A 24,211-nucleotide genomic window follows, 5' to 3' on the forward strand; every position below is an offset into this window, starting at 1 on the left:
AAATATAATATATACTCTATTCACTGAAGAACTCCCTCCCCCAAAACCTCAAAACAGTAAAATGGCATTTTAATGACATTACCAGGTGTCCTATGGGTCTCTATTTTAATCATAGCTTTGTTGTTTTGTACAGTTTCTGTCTGAGGTACACAGAATGCTTCTGCTTCACTGTATGAAGCCGCTGGATTCAATGTAATATGCAAAGATGATCAGATATAAATTTGTAGTGTTAATGAGAACTGGTTGCACAGTTGTCCAATCTTATTATAGACCAGGGTTCTGCAATCTCTACCACAATTAAGTAGTTGTCCAACTTTCCATGTTGTTTCTTTTTCTCAGGTGTCTAGATATTGGACAGCCTTCTGTTTTCTCCGAGGACTCCCTTATTGCCCACAGGTTTCTGTCATTGGTCTGTGTGCTGAGCCAAGTAGCCTGCTAGGCTAGACTGAGAACTTGCTAATGAGGTTCTAGTTTGCTATCCTTTGATTCCTAATCCCTTTAGGATCCCTTGACAAGATGACTGGGCTAATTCAGGGAGAACGGGAGTTCATAAAAACAGCTTCTAAGCACCTAGAGGAGCTAGCAAACAGGGAAGTTTTGCAAGGGAGTTGAGAGAGGGACTGTGGGACCCAGATACACCTAATAAAAATCCTTTAAACTTAGTACAATAACCACCCTCCACACACACACAATAAAATAAAATAAACAAAAAATAAATAAATCCTGAAAGACTAAAAATAATACAGGCAGAAGTCCAGCAGTATAGTGAATGGCTATCTTAATTTTTGTACTGGATGCAGCATGTAGGACTGCATACGTGTACATTCAGTGCAGGCCTTCAGAGACAGACTATGGGCTCTTGAGACCAGAGTGGCTGAACTGCAAATGCTAAGGGAGAGAGAGAGGTACCTACAGAAGATTTTCAGGGACACAGCAGAGTGGTTCTACCCACAACCTGATAGCCTTTCTGCTGTTAAGGAGGATGAAAGTCTCAAGGAAGGAGAACGTCAAGCTAGAGCAGAGGAAAATATTCCCATAACTGGGACCCCTACTTCCAGATAATGTCCTGGTATCCTCTCGCACTGAGGATACCTCTCTGGGTGAGAGGACTCTAGTTATTGGGAAGAGACAAGTAATAGTAATGTAGGTTTTAATTATTAAAAATACAGACAGTTGGGCTTCTGATGATTAGGAGACTGGCTCAGTGAATTGTCTGCCGGATGCGAAGGTTGTGGACCTCTTGAGACATCTAGATAGACTTATGTGCCACGTTGGGGAGAAGTTGGTGCTCATGGAACATGCACGAAAAAAGGACATAGGGAAAGGTAGGAGAGAGGTCCTGGAGGCCAAATTTAGATTAAAATCCAGGATCTCCATGGTAGCATTCTCTGAAATGCTTCCAGTTCCACATGCAGGTCCAGAAAAACAGACAGAATTAAAGAGTCTTAATGCATGGATGAGATGATGGTATTGGGAGGAGCAATTTAGGTTTATTATGAACTAGAGAACCTTTTGGGAAAGGAGGATCTTATATAGGAAGGATGGGCTCTGCTTAAACCAAAATGGAACCAGATTGCTGACATGAAAAATTAAAAAGCTATTACAGGAGTTTTTAAACTAAAGGCTGGGGGAAAGCATATGGTTTGGACAGAGATGCACACAGTTTCTTTAGGGGAAAATTTGTTATAGGGATACTCTATATCCTCATAAAGATGAGAGAATATAAGTTGAGAAAGTACAGATAAGAACTGAAGAGAAACTCTGAAATGAAAAAAAGAGTCCCACTCAATTACATCATATGTAGCCAGACAAAGAAATATTAACAAATTTTATAGGTGCTTGTATACCAATGCAAGAAGTTTAAATACTAAGATGGGTGAACTTGACTGCTTGGTGTGCCTGGTGTTAAGTGAGGCTATTGATATAATAGGCATTAAAGAAAGTTGGTGGAAAGTTGATAATGGGACATAGTAATAATAGGGTACAAAATATATAGGAATGCCAAGAGTAGGTTGCGCTGTTGGGGGAGTGAAGGAAAAGAAGAATAGAATCAAATATAGTAAAAATCTTGAATGAATCAAATTGAATTATAGAATCTCTATGGATAAAAATTTCATGCTTGAATAATAATAAATAACAATAATAAAGCAGTAGGAATATACTGTCAACCACCTGACCAGGATGGTGATAGTGACTGTGAAATGGTCAGAGAGATTAGAGAGGCTACAAAAATAGAAAATTCGGTAATAATGGGGGATTTCAACTACTCCCATATTGACTGTCACCTCTGGACCAGATGCAGAGATATAATTTCTAGACAGCGTCAATAACTACTTCTTGGAGCAGATATTCCTGGAATACACAAGAGGAGAGGCCATTCTTGATTTAATCCTAAGTGAAGCACAGGATCTGATCCAAGAGGTGCATATAGCCAAAGAAGTTACTCACCTTGTGCAGTAGCGATGGTTCTTTGAGATGTATCCCCCAGTGAGTGCTCCACTGCGTGGGTGCTTCACTGTATGGGTCCCTGCGCTACTGATCAGAGAACTTCAATAGCAGTGTCCACGAGCACCCCCACCCCCACTGTCTCTCTTTGTTCCTTGCCATGAGGCTAGTCAGTGTGCGCAGGCTAACCCCCCTCAGTTCTCTCTCTACCGCAGAGTCATTGACAAGAACTCCAAAGTAGATGGGAGGAGGGTGGGTTGTCCTATCCCTGCCCTGGAGCAGTAGCATGGACATTTCTTGTTCAGGTAAGTGGCGAACAAGTCTGTGTCAGCATCCCCCACTGCCTGAACAGACTGTGAAGCACTACTGGGTAGAGTTACTGTTCATGGTTGTGTGGCAATTTACAATTGAGACTGTCCGCCATCAAGTTTTGTGTACTGGGAGATAGGCCGCTGACAGCATGGGAGATACACCAGTTCCGCAGTGTAATCACTTCTGCACAGAGGGAGGGAGACTGGGCTCCATCTTGCCAATTTATGTAGAATATACAGGCAATGTTGTCTGTTAGGACTTTCACGTGTGACCCTATGATCAGTGGGAGGCAATAGGTGCAGGCATCCTGACCACCCTTAGCTTGAGGAGGTTGATGTGGAGGGTATTTCCAAGGAAGGTCACTTCCCTTGTGTTGCGAGCCTGTTCAGATGTGCGTCCCACCCTACGAGGGACGCGTTGGTGGTGAGAAGCAACAAGGGAGGATTCTTCTTCCCTTTGCTAATGTTAGCTGGGTCTTTCTACCAGTCTAAGGAGGATTTTACCCTGTTGGGCAGTGCCACAAGAGTTGTAGGCAGTCTGGCTGATATTTATGGACTGTTTTGGACAGCCTCTGTGAGTGTAGCCAGAAAGAGCAATCTGTGCTGAGGTAGGAGGGCCCTGGTCAAGGTCGGTCTATAAACTCCAGGTGCTGTACTGGAGTGAGAGTTGATTTCTGGGTGTTGATCTGTAGCGCAGCTCTGTAAGCAAGTGCATTGTGGATTTGGTGACTCTGAGTCTCTTGGAGAGACCAGGCTCTGAGGAGGCAATCATCCAGGTAAGGGTAAATCATGATTCCTTGGCAACATAAGCAGGTGGCCACTACTGACAGAATCTTGGAAAATACTCTTGGGGCCAAAGATAACATGGGAGTACCCTGTGATGATAGTGATCTCGTCCCAGGGTGAATCTGAGAAATTGCCTGTGAGTCGGTAACATTGAGATGTGAAAATATGCATCCTGGAGGTTGAGGGCTGAAAATCAGTCTCCCTGTTCCAATGCTGGAATGATCATTGCTAGTGACCATCTTGAATTTCAGAGTTTTGACAAACTTGTTGAGAGCACTGAGGTCTAATATGGGTCTCCAGCCCCCTTCCTCTTAGGTATTAGAAAATACCGAGAGTAGAACCTTTGCCTTGTAAGATGCTGAGGTACTGGTTCTATGGCTCCTAACTAGAGGAGACTATCTACCTCTTGTTGTAATAAACTCTTGTGAGAAGGGTCCCTGAAGAGGGACAGGGAAGGCTGTTGTGGAGGGGGCAGGGAGACAAAACAGACAGAGTACCCACATTAAACAATCTCTAGGACCCATAAGTCCGATGTCATATGCTCGCAGGTGCTGCAGAATGCTGCCAGATGGTGGCCAAAAGGATGGATAGTGATGGTAGCTTGTAGCAGTTGTGAAGAGTGGACTATCAGAACCTCAACCAACATGTCAAAATTGGTGTTTAGATGTGGAAGACTGGGATGAGGAACATTGCTGATCTGACGGTTTACATCTGGAGAATTTAGTTTTCTTTCTCTGTGGCTCGTAGTATTGTTGAGCTGGGCACCGGGAAGTTTATGGCTTATGCTGGAGCTGTGGACTAAATTTTCTCTTTTGTCCAGGTGTGTAAATGCCCAGCATATGATGGTGGCCAAAGATTCCTTCAGTGTGTGAAGGGCGGCATTGGTTTTCTCCACGAAGAGCTTAGTGTGTCCTCAAAGTGAAGATCTTCAATGGTTGCCTGCACCTCCTTTGGGAAATCCGACAGGTGGAGCCAAGAGTCACATCGCATCACCACCACCATGGAGATGGATCTGGCTGCAGTATCAGCAGTGTTTAGGGCAGACTGTAGCATTGTCTTCTTGGATGATGCCCTTAAATTGTTTGTGATGTGACTCAGGCAGCTGCTGAAAAAAATTGTTCAATTTTGAATAATTCATGAAATCGTATTTTACTGTAAGCGCTTGGTAGTTGGCAATTTGAAACTGAAGCATGGCCAAGGAGTATGCCCTCCTGCTTCCAGTCCCTATTGTAGGGACTTCCTATGGTGTTGACGGCCATGAGAATTGATGGAGTTGGGTGGAGAGTGGGAGAAAAGGAAGTCTGTTTCTGTAGGCCAGGAGGTACTACCTTTTGTCTGCTTGCTCGCAAGTTGGTGTGACCAATGCTGAGGTCTGCCATATGGTTCTTGTGGGTCAAGAAACGCCTCATTGATAGAGAGGGCTATTATTGAGGATGAAGTGGAGGATGTCCAGGAACTTGTGGTGTGTGTCCTTGACCTCCTCCAGAGGTATCTGGAGAGAGTCAGCCACTGTCTTTGTAAGGTCCTGGAAGAGGCGAAAATCATCTGCCAGGGATGGTGGGGGAGGCATGACAGCCTCATCTGGGGAGGAGAAGAATATAGTTTTTTGGGGTCACCTTCCCCTTGACATCACCCTCGCACTCCTCCAAGATTCCTTCTGAGGGATCCGAAGCTCTGGAAATCGCAGCAGAGGAAGGGTGCTTTGGGGGCTTCTGGGTGGGACTAGAAGCCTGAGAGGCATGGGGGCAGTATGCAGCCCAGGGATCCCTGTATGGCCACTGGGGTGGCAGTGGCATGGAGCCTGGTGGTGGTGCCCATGGATGGCCGTACCAGGACAGTGACAGTGGGGACATGTAAGGATATGCCTGGAGGACCCGCTGGTATCAGGCAGCGTAGGGGGCTTGAGATGAGTACTGAGATATTCCCTTCTCTGGTCTGCTATCCAAGTCCACACTGGAGAGCAAGGGAGCATGGCAGGGCAGCAGGAAAAACTCCCATGTCAAGTGGAGACTCAGTGCGGAGGTCCAGTGCCAAGGAGAGACTCTGGTACATCCGCTAAATGGAGGTCCCTCGAGTGCTGGAATTCGTAGTGCCAACTGGCTTAGTGCTACTAACGGTGATGGGGGAAAAGACAGTCCCTGGACTGGTTGTTCAGGTACACGAAGAGGTGCCTTGGAGTGTTTATTCCTGTCCTCCTCCTGAAGTGCTGTTGACTTGGTGCCCACATCCATTGGGTCTGTGGACGCATCAATGGTACCTGCTGCCATAGTCTTCCTTGAGCTGTTGGTACTGGGTTTGGCCTGTCTCGGTGCCAATGGTACTGAGGATACTGAGTATGTCAGGGATCGTTTGCAGCTATCTCATGGATTACTGTAGGGACTTCCCACTCTCTTTTTCAACTTATAAGAGGGGTCGGTGGCTGATTTCTTCCCCCCATGGCACTTTAGTGTTGAGGGCTGTGGAGAAGACTCATATCTTGGTGTGGGTCCAGAGAAGGTCTCAGAGCCGCCTCCATGAATATAATCTTTTGCCTTAGCTCTCTGTCCTTGTGAGACCAATATCTAAGCTACTGGCAGAAAGTCCACTTTTGAATGTGTCCTTTCCCGAGGCAATGAATGCACCATGAGTGTGTATGCGATGAGAATAGCCTCACTGCAGGAGAGGCACTCCTTGAAGCCCGGAGAACCGGTCATGACCCATTTGGGGGGAAGGGTCCCCAACAAGAAGGGTGGGAAGAAAGAAAGTAAATACTATCTATACACACACACCTATATGTATCTACGTATAAGTATAGATATATTTTAGAATATAGATATATTTTAGAATTTTTTTAGCAAAAAAATAAAACACTCGATTACTACTAAAAATAGGCTGTAGGCTACAAAGAAAGCATGAGGTAATAGTCGCTAACAGACTGTTAATAGCTCCGTCTCTAGCTAGGTGCAGTAGAGAAGGAACTGACACAGGTTAGCCTGCGTGCATTGACTAGCCTCATGGCAGGGCATGAATTTCTCTGATCAGCTGTGCAGGAATGCAAGTACACCTACAATGGAGCTCTCACACAGTGGAGCACCCACAGGGACACTACTTGAAGAAGAACCACTTGGTAATAGCAACTGTAACATAATTAAATATAACATCCTTGGGAGGAGGGGAATACCAAAGGAACCCACCACAGTAGCATTTAACTTCAAAAAGGGGAACCACACAAAAATGAGGAAGCTAGTTAAATGGAAATTAAAAAGGAAGAGTAACAAGAGTGAAACGCCTGTAAACTGCAGGGAGACTAATTAAAAACACCATAGTAGAGGCTCAAACTAATGTTATTCTCCCAGCATTCTCATTCCACCCTCCGCAAAATGGCAAGAGGACCAAAAAACAAAAAAAAATGCCACCATGACTAAACACCAGATTAAAAGAAACAGTTAGAGGCAAAAAGGCAACTTTTAAAAATTGGAAGTCAAATCCTACTGAAGAATAGAGAAAGGAGCAAAAACTCTAGTAAATCAAGTGTAAAAATATAATTAGGTAAACCAAAAAATAAATTTGAAGAGCAACTAGTAAAAGACACAAAAACTAACAGCAAAAACTAACAGGAAGCCTACTATACAATCAGTGGGGCCACTGGATGATCGAGGTGCCAAAGGAGCACTCAAGGAGAACAATGCCATTGCAGAGAAGCTAGATGAATTCTTTGCCTTGGTTTTCGCTGCATAGGTTGTAAGGGAGATTCCAAGGTTCCCACATTGGAACCATTCCTTTTAGGTGACAAATCTGAGGAACTGTCCCAGATTGAGATGTCAGTAGAGGAGGTTTTGAAATAAATTGGTAAATTAAATGGTTACCCTGAACAGATATTCACCCAAGAGTTCTGAAGTTAACTCAAATACGAAATTGTGAAACTATTAACTGGTATCACTTAAATCAGCCTCTCTACCAGATGACAGGATGATAGCTAATTGTAATGTTAATTTTTAAAAAGGCTCCAGAGGCAATACTGGCAATTACAGGCCAGTAAGCCAAACTTCAGTACCAGGCAAACTGGTTGAAATAGTAAAGAACAGAATTATGAGACGCACTCATGGAGAATACTCAACACAGTTTTGTAAAGTGAAATCATGCGTGTCAGAATTCTCTCATGGTGTCAGCAAACATGTGGACAAGGGTGATCCAGTGGATATAGTGTCTTGGACTTTCAGAAAGCCTTTAACAAGGTCACTCACCAAAGGTTCTTAAGAGAAGTAAGGAGTGATGGGATAAGAGGGAAGGTCCTCTCATGAGTCAGTAACAGGTTTAAAGATAAAGTAGGAATAAATGGCCAGTTTTCACGATGGAGAGAGCTGAATAGCAGGGTCCCCCGGTGCTGTTCAACATATTCCTAAATGACCTGAAGAAAAGGGGTGAACAGTGAGGTGGCAAAATTTGCAAACAATACAAAATTACTCAAGATTGCAGTCAGGTTTGAACTTAACTAAGAGTTACAAAAGGATCTCACAAAACTTGGTGCCCGGGGAACAAAATGGCAAATGAAATTCAGTTGATTAGTGCAAAGTAATGGACATTGGAAAACAATCTCAACAATATATATAAAATGATGGTGTCTAAATTAGCTGTTACCACTGAAGAAAGATCTTCATGTTATCAAGGATGGTTCTCTGAAAACATCTGCTCAATGTGCAGTGGCAGTCAAAAAAGCTAACAGAATGTTAGGAACCATTAGGAAAGGGTTTCATAATAAGACAGAAAATATCATAATGCCACTATATAAATCCATGGTATATCCACACCTTGAACACTGCCTGCAGATCTGGTTGCCCCATCACAAAAAAGATACATTAGACTTGGAAACAGCTGTGTCACCGATCAAATCCGCAAAATTACACAGATGTATGTAATGCTATTTGGGTCACTCATAAGTACTTGCCCAAGGCACACAGCACTTGAATAAGCAGAACTGTAGGAATTTGTTTAGTTTAGAGTGGTTTTTATTCCCAAAACAAGCAATGTGTCATTAGTTTTCATCAACTTACTACCTCTAAATCCAGTAAACTTCTCAAGTCTATTTGTAGGTCTAATAAGTTCCACTTAACAACAATATTAAAAAAAATACTCCAGAAAAAATTCATTCTCTCAGCTACTGAAGTTGAACCGTATTCTTTTATTCTGATAAAACGTATTGAAGCTTACAGGAAATAAAATCATTGTGGGATCTCAAACTAGTCTGACAAAATCATGAGAGGGGAAAATATCTGCAGTAACAAAATAACTACTTTAACGACTGGGTCTCAAAATGCAAAGACTAAAAGAATTAAATATATTATAGCTTTATCTTTCAAATAAACAATATAGGAAAAGCAAATTTATGGCAAATATTTCAAGAGCAATTGTGCATCAAGGACATTGCTGACTAAATATTTTAAATGGCATTATTTTCTTCTCACCCAACAAATCAAGAGAAAAGAGGTAAGTTGCAAAGTCAGCTGTAAACATGACAGAACAGTCATCTTTCACAATCTGTAGGACTGTGCAACGTGCGGCTTCTTCCCTGCTCACTCCCTGTCTGTGAATGTGCCTCTAAACCACTGTTTCCCTATGTCACCTACTTCTCCACCTGCCAATTAGCTGTAAAGGCTTCTCAAATACAAGACAGCAAGAATACAACAAGCAATCTGGTGTTAAACTATAATACAGATGAGCAGGTGAGGAACAGTGAAGCTGAGAGGAGGGAGGCAGGCGGGTACCAGACCTCAGTCTGAGCATTCCACCACCAGCTTTCTTATTGGAATTGTCAGGAGGCAGTGGAGTGCAATGTTCTACAGCAGTGCAGGAGTATGCATACCCCTGGGGGTACACACAGATCTTCCAGAGGGTACATCAACTCATCTAGATATTTGCCTAGTTTTATAACATGTGACATAAAAAACACTAGCAAAGTTAGTACAAACTACATATCATACAGACAGTGACCTGTTTATATTTCTCTATATTCTATACAGTGAAATGTAAGTTCAATATTTATATTCCAACTGATTTATTTTATAATTATATAGTAAAAATGAGAAACTAAGACTTTTTCAGTAACAGTGTGCTGTGACACTTTTGTATTTTTATGTCTGACTTTGTAATCAAGTAGTTTTTAAGTGAGGTGAAACTTGGGGTATGCAAGACAAATCAGACTCCTGAAAGAGGTACAGTAATCTGGAAAGGTTTGAGAGCCACTGTTCTACACAACCACACTGCTATCAAAGCCCTATTGCTATCAAATGCAATACGCAAAAGACAAACAGAGGAATGTGAATAAGAGAACACTAGAAAGTAAGGGAGAGTTCTGCATTGGCAAGTAGATGAGTAAGTCTACTGAAATAATCTATGGGGGCAAGTAATTGCATTAATAAAGTAACTAATGTAAATGACTAGATTCCAAGACTCAAAGAGAAGGTACTTTGTGTCTCCCATTTCCAGTACCATACTCTACATCTAAAGTGGCAGATATAGGTTTTTTTCTGCAGTGAAAATGATGAGATAGGGTATAGATAATTATTGTACTGTTTTCTTCTGCCCCCCCTTCCCACCCATGGAGTTTGTAGGCTTCAAACCTTTTGTAACCCTTACCACTCTTCACTTTGATGAATGGCAGTTTTCACTTATGACTTTCAGTGTAGCAAAAAATCCAAGGAACAAAGGCATGCAGTGTTTTTCCACTAAGTGAACAAAAGTAGTTTTGCCAGTGACACGTTTTGCATATTTCTAGATACAAATTTAAAAATATCTTGATGACAGTGTAAACATTCTTACGCTATATACTCTTGCTCATCCTCCGCCTGAAAGTGGTATGTTCTGTTATCTGAAATACAAATAAACAAAAAATCTTTCTAATGTTGAACACAACTGACAGATTTGAAATTAATTTAAAGATGCCAAAACAGCATCTGTTACCAAAATATATTCAGCTAGTAAGGACATGTCCTAACATAAGTCAGTAAACCTATGACATCTCTATTTTCAGTTACTAAACTTTTTAATAAAGTAACAGAACTTTTTAAAGAAACAGAATTGTTGACAGTATAAGTCATTTGTATCAAATGAGAGTCTGGTGACAGATATAGTTAATGGAATACAGAAAAGTTGAGGCAGTACAATTTTTGAGTTACATTAAATTCACTTTTTTTTTTTGTATAGCCAGCATACTTTGTTCAATTTTATGCCACATCTTAGTCAATTTGTTGAAAACAGACACCTCAGTTTTTATAGAATCCATAGGAAAAACACTATATGGGACATATTCTGCCTTGTAAAATCCCCTTTGAAGTAAAAGGAGTTGCATAAGACAAAATTAGGGCAAAATTAGCCCCAAATAGGTACATTTTGTTTGAAAAAAATAAAATCAATACAAAGAAAATATTATTGTTTTTATCACAATCAAAATTAATTTCTATGACTAAGGCTAGGATTTAGTCATGGGTATTTTTAGTAAAAGTCACAGACAGGTCATGGGCAAAAAACAAAAATTCAGGCCCCGGGTCTGTCCGTGACTTACACTATAAATACCCCGACTAAATCTTGGGGCAGCTGCTGCTGCGGGGGGCGCACCCCAGGGGACTTCTGCTGTATGGTGCATGCCCAAGGGGGCTCTGCTTTGTGGGGGGCAGGTGCACAGCTGCTTCAGCCGCCCTGGGGACCGCTACTTTGGCCGTTGTGGCTGGCTGCTGAGCCACTCCACCAGCATCTGGTGTGGCTGTCCTCGGGTCACCTGAGCAGCTGGCCCCAGAGCCAGCTGCTTTGGTAGCCCTGGGGTCAGCCACACTGGCTGCGGTAGAAGTCAAGGAGGTCGCAGAAAGTCAGGGAATCTGACTTCCATGACAAACACAGATCCCTATCTATGACACAATGCAAGATAGACAGGTACAGGTATTACTGAATGGTTAAACGCTATCTTTTATGAAGGAGATGAAACTGAAGTTCCACACACAGTATAGGTGGTATTTTGAACAAAGACTGACAGATTGTTAAAACTGCAGAATAATTACCTGACAATCTAAGCAAGCACGTTCACGCATAGTTGCTACTTTCATAACAGTTAATTTTGTGCACAGTGCATCTTATGGTTTGCAACGGATACACAGTACAGATATTTAGAAAAAACTTTCCATAGGAAGATGTATATAGTCATGGTCCTTGAGTCAAAATCATAGTTGGAGCCAAATATCCACAAAACTTTGTAGAAGTTTGGATTAGGAGCTTAATTTTGCACTTTAGACTTATTTCTAGTTAAAATAGAACCTTGTAATTATTTTGCTATACAATAACATTCTGTAAAATCCCAGCCAATGGACTAGTTGATAATGAAATGGTGTAAATATTTATTCACTTAAAATGTCACATACGTGATATCAAATCAAAAGACTTCTTATCTTCTGCATTTGGCTTCACCTGGCAGGTTAGTAAATTCAGTTTGGCAGGTTGCCTGTTGGACTAAAGAAAAAAAAATTACTTATAGCAGTCTTGATTTAGGGTCCTTTTCCTACTGAAAGGTATTTTTTCCATTCCTTTTATTTATGGTTATAATCACATTTTTATCAGTATGGATGGAGTAGTACAAGAATAACATAAGCCCCTTTTTAGCAATTCATTTTTTTTTGGTAATTTCAGAAGTGTCTGAAGAAATGAAGATTTTTTTTTTTAAAGTCCCAATATTTAATTTTCCTGTTGTGTTTAATAACACAAAGATCCAATTGTTATAATTAAGCATTTTTGTGTTACATAATGAATACATATATGAATGCTTACATTTTCCTTGCATTTTATTTCATTATTTCATACAGGTAATTGAAAATAGCTAAAAAGTAACAAAACTATCGTGATAAATATATACATACAGTACATAAATACACACATTTCCCTTCTTGGTGTCATTTCTTCAACCAACTGGTAAAGCAGAAGTGAAACCAAATTAACTATACAGGCTGGCTCTGTTTTTCCAACCAGTTTTGGTGGTTGAGCTGAATGTAGATCCTGTGTAAATCCAGAAGGGATTATTGCTGACCACTGTTTTAGTAAACATGTGTTCGTAATGTGCTTTGTTAAATATTTTTCTATACTTTCACTTACCTGATTGTGTCTCTGGTTCAGTAAGGTACTTAAGCATATGCCTAGCTTTAATGTATCCATTGACCTCAACTGACTACTCACGTGATCAAAGTAAGTTTAAGTACCTTCCTGAACGGGCTAATATGAGCACACAGGAAGCACAATACATCTTTTCATTGATCTATATTGAAAATCTTCTGTATCCAAATCCTCAAGATCTAGCCTCTCTGTCAGCTTTCAAAATACTTCTCAGGGGAAGTGCAGTAAGTTTAAATAAATTTTGTTTGAGTGAATTACCACCAAAAAGGTTTTGGTTGTCCCCCGTAGTCCTAAATATTGTAAATAAAATAATGACCAGAAGAGCTGCTACCAGGCTTATGGTAATTAAAAAGTGGTAGTAAATGTGAATGCTCAAGAGAATAAGGCTTCAAATCAAATGCAAGAACAAGTTGGGGACCTTCAAGAAGCATATTACATGGGTCTCAAAATATCCACAGTTAACATCTCTTTCATTCCCCATAGAGCATGCAAGCAAAACTAAACCAAAAAGATTGATTAGATTAAGAATGATTTCTCCATTTCCCAGTCCGCAAACTACAATAGAATTTTGCTAATCCACACATTGTATAATAACCATTTCTCAGAAAAATGTAGCAGATGCTTAGTGAAGTTTATTAAGATTTTGCTACAAAATATACTACATTATACTTGTATAACTGGGCAATCTTGGTTTTGCTGATGACATCCTCCTGCGTTCAACATATTGCTTAATGGAAGAAGAGATGCAGATTTTGGCACACACTGCAAAACAAGTTTATCAACAAGAGGAAGACAAAATATTTGGCCATCAACATCCCGAGAGCAACCATCAGAGCAAAATGTGACACTCGAAGAAGTCAGTCATTTTACATATCTAGTGAGTGAGATGTGCAATGATGGTGACACCATGCTAGATATAAAGCAATGAATATCAAAAGCAGCAAACAACTTCCACAAATTTGAAAAGATTTAGAAAAAGTAGCACAACTGGCACTGATATAAAAATACAATTTTTTTTTTTTTTTACCACCACCCAGTCTGTCCTCCTTTACAGAGCAGAGTTGTAGAAATCTGCAGTAGAAATTGATAAGAAGATCAACTCATTCCAAAGTGAATGCCTGCGGAAGTTCAGAGTCCATTGGAAAGAGTTTCTTGCAACATCAGAAACCAAGCAGAGTAAATAAACCTAAAGCACCAAACATGGTAAGAAAATGACAATGAACTTATTTAGGATACACTTTAAGGATGCCACCAACATGACTTCCACATCAAATGATATTATGAACACCACCTGGGAAGAGAAAGAGAGGGCAACCAAGAGAAATGTTATACGAAACAATAGAAAAAGAAGCCAAATCCATAAACATGACACTCAAGAGGCCTGAACAGACCAGCACATCCCCTGTGGGGCAGGTTTTTTTTGGGGTGAGCACTGTCTCCTCTACTCCGACCTCTGAGCAGGTCTCATGCACTGAGCCTGGTGCTGCCACATGTTGCTGTGATATGGCGGCAGATGAGTGGTGCGAAGGAGGCATCGTCATCACTGGCATGTCCCACGTACTCCAATAACGCCACTGGCCGTGCTGCCAAGGCAGCGCCGTAGATGTTGGCGTGGCCTCAGGTGGCCAATCATGCTGGTGGGGCCTTGGCGAGGGGCTGAACTGCCCTTCCATTCCAGAGAAATAGTCTTCCGGTGACCAAGGTGGGGCTATTGCTGCCTGTGTCTGCCTGCTGACCGTCACCATCGGAGACCAGTGTTTGGAGTGGGAAGATCAGTGCTGGTATCGAGAGACTGGTGCTGGGGGGACCAGAATCGCGACAAGTAGCGCTCCCATAGGGCAGGTGAAAGAGATCTGAGCCGAGAGGATGACCAGTGGGAGGGCGAATGGTGCTGGTAGTACGGAGATCGGTGCCTCTCCCTTGGCAATCCATGTCAAGACCAGGGGAGAGCCCCAGAGCATCTTAGCTGCAATACCAGAGATCTGTGGCATGGAGATGGAGACAGCTGCCTGGTCTTGGGGGATCAGCAGCGTTCCTCTGAGGGGTCTTAGCGGCTGGCTTGCCCTCATAAGGAGCCTTTGACACTTCCTGTGGCAAGCTGGCCTCTGTTCTTTCAGTGCCGTGGGGACCTTGGGAAGGCGCTGATGCCGCCAGAAGTTTGGGTCCGCTACCGCTCCCTGGAGTTAGTGGTGCATTCTTTAAGGGGTTAAGGGCCCCAACCAGGGAGGCACATCCAAGTGGCTCCGGAGTGGCAGGGTGGCCTGAACTGTGTCCTTTGCCTGATGCCCAATGGCCTTTCTTGCCCAGTGCCGGGGAGCCGTGCTTCTTCGTTTTCTTTCCAGGCACCAGCAACGGCGAGTAGTGCCGGGGGTGCCCTGCACACCAAGGCTGAGGCACTAGCCAAGTCTTGGCAGGACAGCTCGGAAGCTGGACAAAGGGCAGCCTCCAATGAGGAGAGCCTGCAAACGAAGACCCCGCTCTTTCTGAGTGCTGGGTTGAAAATTTTTACAAATATGACGCTTGTCCTTCCATGTGATTCCCCAAGCTTTTGCAGCAGCTGATGTAAGGGTCATGCTCTGCCTGGGGCAAAGTCTCCGCTGGGATTCTAACTCCCAACTATACCAACCAACTACTTAACACTAACTACTATAAAATACTATTTACAAAGTCCTAAGGTTTAAAGTTAGAAGAGACAAAACTGCTAGCTCTTGCTATGCGAGGAAAGGCTCTCCAAATAACCACCCCGGATGGTCAGAAGGAACTGAGAAGGCATAGGGACAGCGGTGCCTGATATACCGATACACAAGTGCGACACTCAAGGGAGTGCCACTGCTGACCCTATGGATAGTGCTAAAGCAAAAATTGCCGATGACCTACTGCACACACCTAGAATGGAATCAACATGAGCAAGCACTCAAAGAGGAAACAAGCTATTTCCTGGCAATGTCCCAAACTTTGCTTCCCTGCAGCTACTCTAAAAGCCTTCATTTTAAGATTTATTTGGCAGCTCATCTATCCCTTTCCAGTGAACTCACCTTACATAGGAAGGGACTAGCATAATAAGAATTTTGCTTTATGTAATAGGCAGCAGGAAATAACTTGTAATAAGAGAGCTGACATCTTACCCTGGATATTGATGAAAAAGTCTCTGGTCTTGATGGGGGTACAGAGTATGAATTCCCAAGTGTCTCACTGAACACAGATGTCTTGAATGGTAGCTCCGTGTTCTGTGCTATCAGACTGGCTTATTTACATTTTTAGGGATAGGGCTGGACATTTACAGTAGATGAAAAAACCTGGCATTTATAACTTGTATTGAAGTATCAACTAGACTCTTCAGTCAGATCAGGGCCTCACTGTACTAGGTGATGTGTGGTTATACACTGAGAAGACTATTCCTGCCACAAAGAACTTGCAGTCTCACTGAGAGATTGCAATCTAATTGATATCATCACTAGACCCAGACTTAGAGGCAAACACTGTGCAACTGTCTCTCAGAGCTCTGGCAATGCCTCTCAGTCTGGACCTGCAATATCACAATTTTAAATTATCTCCCTTTGGCAAAACACATGCTAAATGACATGTTAAGCACATGCTAAATGGCAAAACAAAAGCCATGAATATTGTGTGATGATTAAGTTTTATATTTTCACAGTGATATGGATTCCAAAACGTTATATGAACTTTAAACTCTGTCAAAATCCTGCCCAATATCTTATGTACATTATTAGGGCCTCTAAAGCTTTGGGATTTGGACACACCCAAAAAGTTTGGATACTTACTTGACCCTAACAAACTTTGCCCCACAAGCACCCACATTCCTACGTCTCCAGACAAACTTCTATCCTCAAAAGGTGTTCCTTACCTTCAGTTTTCTTGGGTGAAGGAGGAGGAGGAGAGGAAGCCAGTGAGCAGTTATCTCCTCTCAATGGCATCTTTTGGGGGAAGAGGGAAATTATGCGGGCCATCCCTAGAATTTCAGGGGAGGATGGCACATCCATAGCTGCTGGGAATCTTTAGTAGGCATGTCATGCTTGCTTGCTTCCCTCATTCACAGGGTAAGAATTTGGCTCCCCACTCTCCCAGACACTCCTGGGAATGGAGGGGTGGAGGAAGTACGGAGCTTCCTCCACCTTTGTGTCCTTTATCTACTACCACCTCTGCAACCCAATCCAGGATTCTCTAGTGGGCATTTCTTAGCATATGAAGAGAAGTTCAGATTGTTCTTGGCCTTTCAGTTTCTGGTGTGGAGGAGGATCCTGTGAAAAGAAAGCATCTCCAGCCTCAAAGTGGGAAGGGTTTGGGGGTTTCTCCTCTCCTCAGGTTACTTGTGCATGCTTCCCTTCCCCTAAAATCCCTGTGTCCTAGTCAGCCTTGAGGTACCTGAAATGTGTATGAAATAGAGAGACGACCCTGAATTACTCACTAAAACAATAACGTGGAAGGTTGGGACTGTGGACACAGAAGTGGCTTTTGCCAGTACCATGGTTATTCATAGAATCATAGAATATCAGGGTTGGAAGGGACCTCAGGTCATCATCTAGTCCAACTCCTTGCTCAAAGCAGGACCAATCCCCAACTGAATCATCCCATCCAGGCCTTTGTCAAGCTGACCTCCACTGGGCAGCTGCATAGAAGAACAACAATAATACTTCTAACCCATTCAACTCTACCTCAGCCCCTAGCGGCGTGAGGCCAATATTTATTTTTATTTTAAAACCAAGACAGATGCTCTGCACTTGCTCCAGAATATGGAGAAGACCTGGCCAACTGGAGCATACATGATGTAAAAAGGACTCTTAGGCTTTGTTTGCACTCTTAAATGGAATGTCTCACATATTAGTTCAACAAAAAAGCTCAAAAAGGTATATTTTATTGCATTATCTTTCTTCTTTCAACCTCTAAAACTGACAAGCTTCAGAAGATTTATTGCCTTCTCTTTTTGGTTATAGATTACATTTTTAATTTGATTCATGAAAGTTAACTAAGGTGGGGGGGAGGAGGTATTAGCATGCATATTACATGCACAGAAAAAAGGATGTTGAAAAGTATGGTGTGTAGTAAACATTTAAATACAGTAGATGGGAAAGAGAAACAATGGTTCATTCATACTTTCTGCTGAGAATGAAATGATCACTGAATGCACCTGATATTTCTATGTCTACTAGACTAGTAACTACAAAGAACTGACTTCCATGAGAAAAGATGAAACACTTTTGCTTTGCTTAACTACTCCTGAAAAAAAAAAAACCTGCATTACCCATACAGCTGTATTTATTCTTCTGACAGATTTGGCTTCTTTATCTGATTTCAACAAGTTTGAACTTTTAATGGGGACAAATTTACTTATCCTCCCAATGTAGAGGATTTTTATGATGCCACCAAAATGCATAGCTGTCTAGATTACAAAAGCCAGCACTATAAATGGCACCTTTGTTGCCAGACACAGCAGAGAGACCAAGCTTAAGATAGGCTTGGAGACTGAGCTATCTTCTTATCCCTAGAGATAATCCTTTTAGGTCAGGACTGATGCAGTAATCAGCAGGGGAAGCTTTATGCTGCTTTTCTACCATGATGCTTCCATTCTGTAGAATACAGGGCTTCAGTCTCCAGTGCTGTCAATTACAGATATACCTTGCTGTTACAAGGAGTGGTCTGCATTCCAGGTGGAACTGGAGACCCTGCTGAAGTAAGACAGCCTCTGCACCATCCCTGATTAAGGAAGAAATTCTAGTTTAGCAAAACTTAACTGAATCACCAAGTGTGATGAACTGAGACTGTTCTTACTGTGGGCTGTGAATGCTGAGTGGGGAGTGTTGGCCTGGGAGGACGGTCTGCACTGGGGGGATGGGAGACTGGCCTTGAGGGAGATAATCTGAGCCTATATCATGAGAACCCAGGAAGTGATTAGAGGCCAGGTGACACCTCTGCCTGGGAAGCTGAACAAAGAGTGGGGGGAGGAGACAATGGGGAGTGAGAGGATTTCGGGAGCTGGCTGGGGAATGGAGGGAAGCACAGACAGGGCTCTGACCCCCAGTGGGGCTGTGGTGCTCCTGGGACCCCAAGATGGACCTAATTGGGGAGGATCCTGTTGTCTGTGCCTGCAAGATCTGTCTTAGACAGTGTTCCTGTCATCTAAATAAACCTTCTGCTTTACTGGCTGGCTGAGAGTCATGGTGAATCGCAGAAAGCCAAGGGTGCAGGGCCCTGACTCTCCCACACTCCGTGACACCAAGTCATGTATATGCACAGGCCTAAAGTTTTCTTAATGCTGTAACATTTGTCTTCCTCACTTTGTTTCCTTCCATGTCTCATCATATCCTAACTTTATTGTACTATAAAGCACCTAGCATGTTTTTGGATGCTGTAATAACAGTAATCTAACTTTTGTTTTCATGAGATAATGGCTGCAATCAACTATAAGTTATACAAAAAAATTATATGTAAAATAAATCTCATAGCATTTTGGCCTTATTGAAATTTTAGTTTTCTAAAATTTCAAGTCTAAGGGATCTATATTTTAGTGTTTGCAGAAGAAGAGCCATCTTAGGTGTACTGAGTTGGGGGGTGGGGGACAGACACAGGCACAGAACTCTCTTGGTTTATAAGAAATCTGTAGCATATAGTATTTTGGGGAAGATCTCAGGGAAAGAACATAAACTATCTTGTCTTCATTTTGCAACTTGCTATCTCAAATAAAGGAGGCGATGACCACTAGGAATACTAGGATCACTAGGAATACAGTTTTAAAAGTTGTGGCAAATTGCCGGCACTATTTTGATGGGTCTCACGCTCTCTCTTCTTTGAAGGGGGTTCAGGGCACCATTTATTGCCCTTGCAGTGGAATGTTAACTGCCCCACTAGTGTCCTAGAGGAGGGGAGTGGAGAGGGAGGGACCTGGGCCCACCCTCTACTCCAGGTCCCAGCCCAGGGGCCCTAAGGATAGTGGTAAACCACTTGAACTGACACTTCCTTCCCCTGGGCTACTTCCCTCTCCTGCCCTTCAGCTTGTGGGGGGCTTCCTGCCCTCCCTCTGTACAAGCCAGGTGCCCCTTTACCTAGGGTCTTGGACTTCTTAGCTCACTGCAGCACTTCTCCAAACTGTCCTCTGCTTCCCTTCAAACTGTTCTCTGCTCCAACACCAATTTCTCTCTGCTCCAACTCCCACACTGTCTGATTGAAGCAGGGGTTTTTATCATGTGACTGGCTTCAGGTGCTCTAATTAATCTATAGCAAACTTTCGTCCCTATACAGGGAATAAGGCTTCCTTCTAACCCTCTCCTGCTGCCCTCTGGCCATGCTGTATCACAAAGTATAAAGATTAAGAAGGACAAGTCAATCAGTTCTTGATCTCTATATGTATTACAATTGAAGTTCAGCATGACAGGAACTTGTCACTTTAGCAAGCAGAGTCTCCTAGTAATTTGGCTAGTTAGAATGTGAGTAACAGCCTAATCTTAACCAATAAAAGTAGCTACACCTGAAGAAAGTTTCTTAATGGTTAGTCTGTGAAGACTTATTATGTTTTATGTGGATTACAGTTATCACTTATGAATCAGCATTAGTTTGTTCTAACATTTTTACACACCTTGAGAGAAAGTTTACAGATTTTGTAACAGTGAAATCTTCCAAAATATAGAAGCTAGAGAATTTAAATTTCTCTAGAACAGCAATAAGGGAATTTGCTGTGGACTACTCAATACAAGCTGTGATCAGACATCAGATTTAACATTGTACTGGAACTAACTTTGTCCTTAGCTCAACTGTAAGCCTTAAGTCAAACAACTCCTGAAAAAACTACTCTGGATCAGATATGGGAGGACAGTTTGAAATTAAATACCAAGCAGTAAACAGGTTAATAATAGTTTACTTAAGAGGCTTAATTCATACCCAATCTGCAATCCAAATTATTGTGATTGGTTTTTGGTTATTATACCTATTTCACCAAAAGTAACTAACAATTTTTTAGAAGGATTTGTGAACTGGTTCACTGAGGAAAAACTCCTTGCAAATAACGACTTTTGTGACAGATAATTGTAATTATTCATTGTGATGAATTCTGAGAAATCATTTCTCACCCTTCTAAATAAAACAGACCCCATAACTAAGCAAACACATGAGGGTAAATGAACAGACTGATATTCTTACCTGAATATGAATCAGGCATTCTTTTGTGCTTTTCCTCCCAAAAGATAATGATAATGTGTTTCTCTTAAGTTAGTGCTTGAAATTAATTTTTATCCTGTTACGTAATTATCAATTAAAAACGTGCAAAATCAGAATGCACTGAAGCTCCTGTAGGGATTTCCCTTTCAGGAGCTATGATGGAACTACTGTAATTTAGATAAGTGTAAAAGAGGCTCTGTCACTTGCTGAGTTAGAGGGGATACTGATGAAGATGCACTGTGCCAGTAGCAATGTGGCAGTTGACAAGTTTTCAGCAATGCCAGTACAAGTAATATCAGCGTGTGAAGCTGTACGAACACTGAAACACTAATCTTGTATTATATGTCATCTGCCATATAATCTAAAGAAGGGTGGTATATTATAATAATAAATAACAACAACTAATTGAATCTGTCTTACAAAGCCCTAAAATCAATTTGTGAATGTTGTAATGAATTAAAACTCACACACCTCACTTCATGCACTGGTCAAATACCACTATCACTGAAGCAGAAAATACCAGTAATTTAATAGCATTCAACAACTCTCTGCTTCAGTAAAGCAAAAAATATCTTTAAGGTGTTTTTGTGTAGGAAGAATGAAATTAGCCAATTGGAAATAATTAAAGTCACAGTAACACCCCTTCCAATACGTGTGAAAGATATGGAATCTGTAGTGACCTGAAGTGTTACAGACCAGGTTTTACACCTCATCTGATAGATGGCACCTCCACCAGCTCAATGCACTATAAATTTAACATTGGCTTATAGGGAAAAATGTCACCTTCTGTTTCACCAACACCAAATTCATAGATTCAAAGGCCAACAGGGACTATTGTGACCATCTAGTCCGACCTCCTGTATAACAAAAGAACATAGAACTTCTCCAAAATAATTCCTAGAGCATATTTGTTAGAAAAACATGCAATCTTGATTTAAAAATTATCAGTGATGGAGAATCCACCACAACCATTAGTAAACTGTTCCAACTGTTAATTAAAATTTTAAAATTATGCCTTATTTTTAGTTTGAATTTGTCTAGCTTCAACTTCTAGCCACAGGATTGTGTAATACCTTTCTCTGCTAGATTGAAGAACCCATTATTAAATATTTGTTTGCCATGTAAATACTTATAGACTGTAATTAAGTCACCTCTTAACATTCTCTTTGTTAAGCTAAATAGATTGAACTCTCTGGATCTATCATTATAAGGCATCTTGCATCATCATCATCTTTTGTTCTACTGAGGTTCTCACATCATACCACCATTCTAGCTGAGCACCCATCCAAATACCAGTCAGTCCTCAACCTGCCTAATTTAAGAGATGTGATGAGATCATTGCCCGAATGGAATGGAAGTGGAATGGAAGAAGTTCAAACTGATAGATCAAATCATAGACTCATTTGTACATGCCAGGGTATATTCAGAATAAGATCCCAAGACAAACTTTGCCTCCTTTATGGAGTTTGATTAATGTTGCACAGAAGTCGGAGCAACACCCCCACTTGCTACCTGAACACAAAAAGTGAAGAAAATATTTTTATGTAGCAGCCTATAGGAGAAGGAAAAAATAGTTCAGCCAAGAACATAATTGGTCTGGCTGACACTTAATTACAATAATCATAGGTAACATGAACATGTAATTCATAAAAGCAATTGAGGATGTGATTCCAGCTGTTAAAACTGAGTGCAAATATTCCACTAAAATACTTATAATTAGTATTAGCACCTTAGTACAAATGTATTAAATGCCAATTCACTTGCCAAGGAAAACATTTTCTTAGTTAATCTGTTGTAAGCGCCCATGGACCAACATTATTTGGCACAAAACATTTAAGGGCCACATCCTAAAGTCCATCGAAAGCAATGGGAATCTTTCCTAAATCTCCAGAACAGATGAAAGTGTTCAATAAATCAATACATTAATCTGATTGTTGCACCTCACTCATATGTAACATAAGCCCCAAACACTTGGCAACAACTCTATTCCAATTTCTAGATAGGCAAAACAATGTGATACTATTTATGTGGTCTAATTTTATTTATAAAATAAGTAAAAGTCGCAGTTTACGGGGCAAATTTTACTACTATTAATGTGCAAACAATAAGATGTGCTCTTTAATACTGTCTGTTGATTTCAGTTCTTCTCATCAAGTCCCAGGCACACTTAGATGCCTCAAAGTTAGCAACATTTCTAACAAAGTAAAACTAGATGACTTATTCGTTGTTCAACAAATTTTGCCACTTGCAAATAAATTATTCACAAATACATTTTTATTATTGAATTAGCTCTAACAACAAGCTGTTTAATGTAAGTTCAGGTACAATCTTAAAAGGCTCCTGCAGCCTAAAACAGTTCAGCATTTCTTTAGAAGTCAGTGTGTACAAAAGAACACACACAACAAAAAAACCTACTTTATATTAGATTTTTTATTATACACAATATAGAATATTAATTATATGTTACCATTCAATCAGTCTTTCATGTTTCCATGTATTTTGCTTATCTGAATGGTTTTCAATTTTTCACAAATAAGTGAACCGGCATTAAATCATCTAGGTAGAAGAGGAATTTATGCACCATATTTTAAATAGTCACATAACAGATCAATATTAATTCAGTCAATATATTCACAGGGACAGAGTTCATTGAATTCACTATGACAATAATCGAGTATAAAAAAGTGAACTTACTGTTGCATGTGATATGGTAAGAATTCCATTTTTGACAGTGCACTTTCTTCTCTGCCACACTTTCCTTAACCTAAACAGTAACAGGATAATACATCAAGAATCAAGCATAATTACTGCTCTTTTTAGTTTGCCTGTACAACAAAGTTGGAGGACAAACAGAAGTTAAAGAACTAAACACGTTTATTATTGTTTACATTTTAAATAGATTAGCAAGCCAACACAGTCTCCAGCAAACCAGATAATTTAGGTAAAATTTTCAAAGGTGCTTAATTCTCATTTTCAAAGAAGAGCCTTCAGCCCTTAGGAGCTCAAGTACAACTGATTTTCAATTAAACTTAGGTGCTTAAGTACCTAAATCACTTTTGAAAATTTTATCACTACCCTTTATGCTTTACACTGCATTAACTGCATTAGTTTCATAGATGTAAGCTTTTAAATAAAACGAATACCTAATTTAACTTTTCTTACCAGATGAGCAGAATTCTTCATGTAAAATCATAAAAAAGTGACATCATCCAAAGCTGATTTGACTTAATTGAAATTTTTCATTTATGTTTTCACTTATTAAAACAAACAATTTTTACATTATATCCACCACAAAGTTAACAATTCATGTCCCTGATTGATATGATTGAAAGGTCATAAATTAAATTCTCTTTGAAAAAGCTGTTTGTACATTAAAA

General features: G+C 40.9%; 1 protein-coding gene across 8 annotated transcripts in view; it reads right to left on the bottom strand.

Annotated features, from left to right (window-relative positions):
- ASAP1 (ArfGAP with SH3 domain, ankyrin repeat and PH domain 1) overlaps positions 1-24,211 on the bottom strand; it is a 374,925-nt gene that overhangs the window by 75,157 nt on the left and 275,557 nt on the right. For all 8 annotated transcript variants that reach the window (XM_075063243.1, XM_075063244.1, XM_032762910.2 and 5 more), the window contains 3 exons: positions 23,529-23,598; positions 11,927-12,014; positions 10,338-10,386 (listed from right to left, as the gene is read on the bottom strand). In XM_075063243.1, the coding sequence (XP_074919344.1) occupies positions 10,338-10,386; positions 11,927-12,014; positions 23,529-23,598 (207 nt within the window). The remainder of the gene's footprint in view (positions 1-10,337; positions 10,387-11,926; positions 12,015-23,528; positions 23,599-24,211) is intronic.

Source organism: Chelonoidis abingdonii, chromosome 2 (genome assembly GCF_003597395.2).
Source record: "Chelonoidis abingdonii isolate Lonesome George chromosome 2, CheloAbing_2.0, whole genome shotgun sequence".
Lineage (NCBI taxonomy): Eukaryota > Metazoa > Chordata > Testudines > Testudinidae > Chelonoidis > Chelonoidis abingdonii.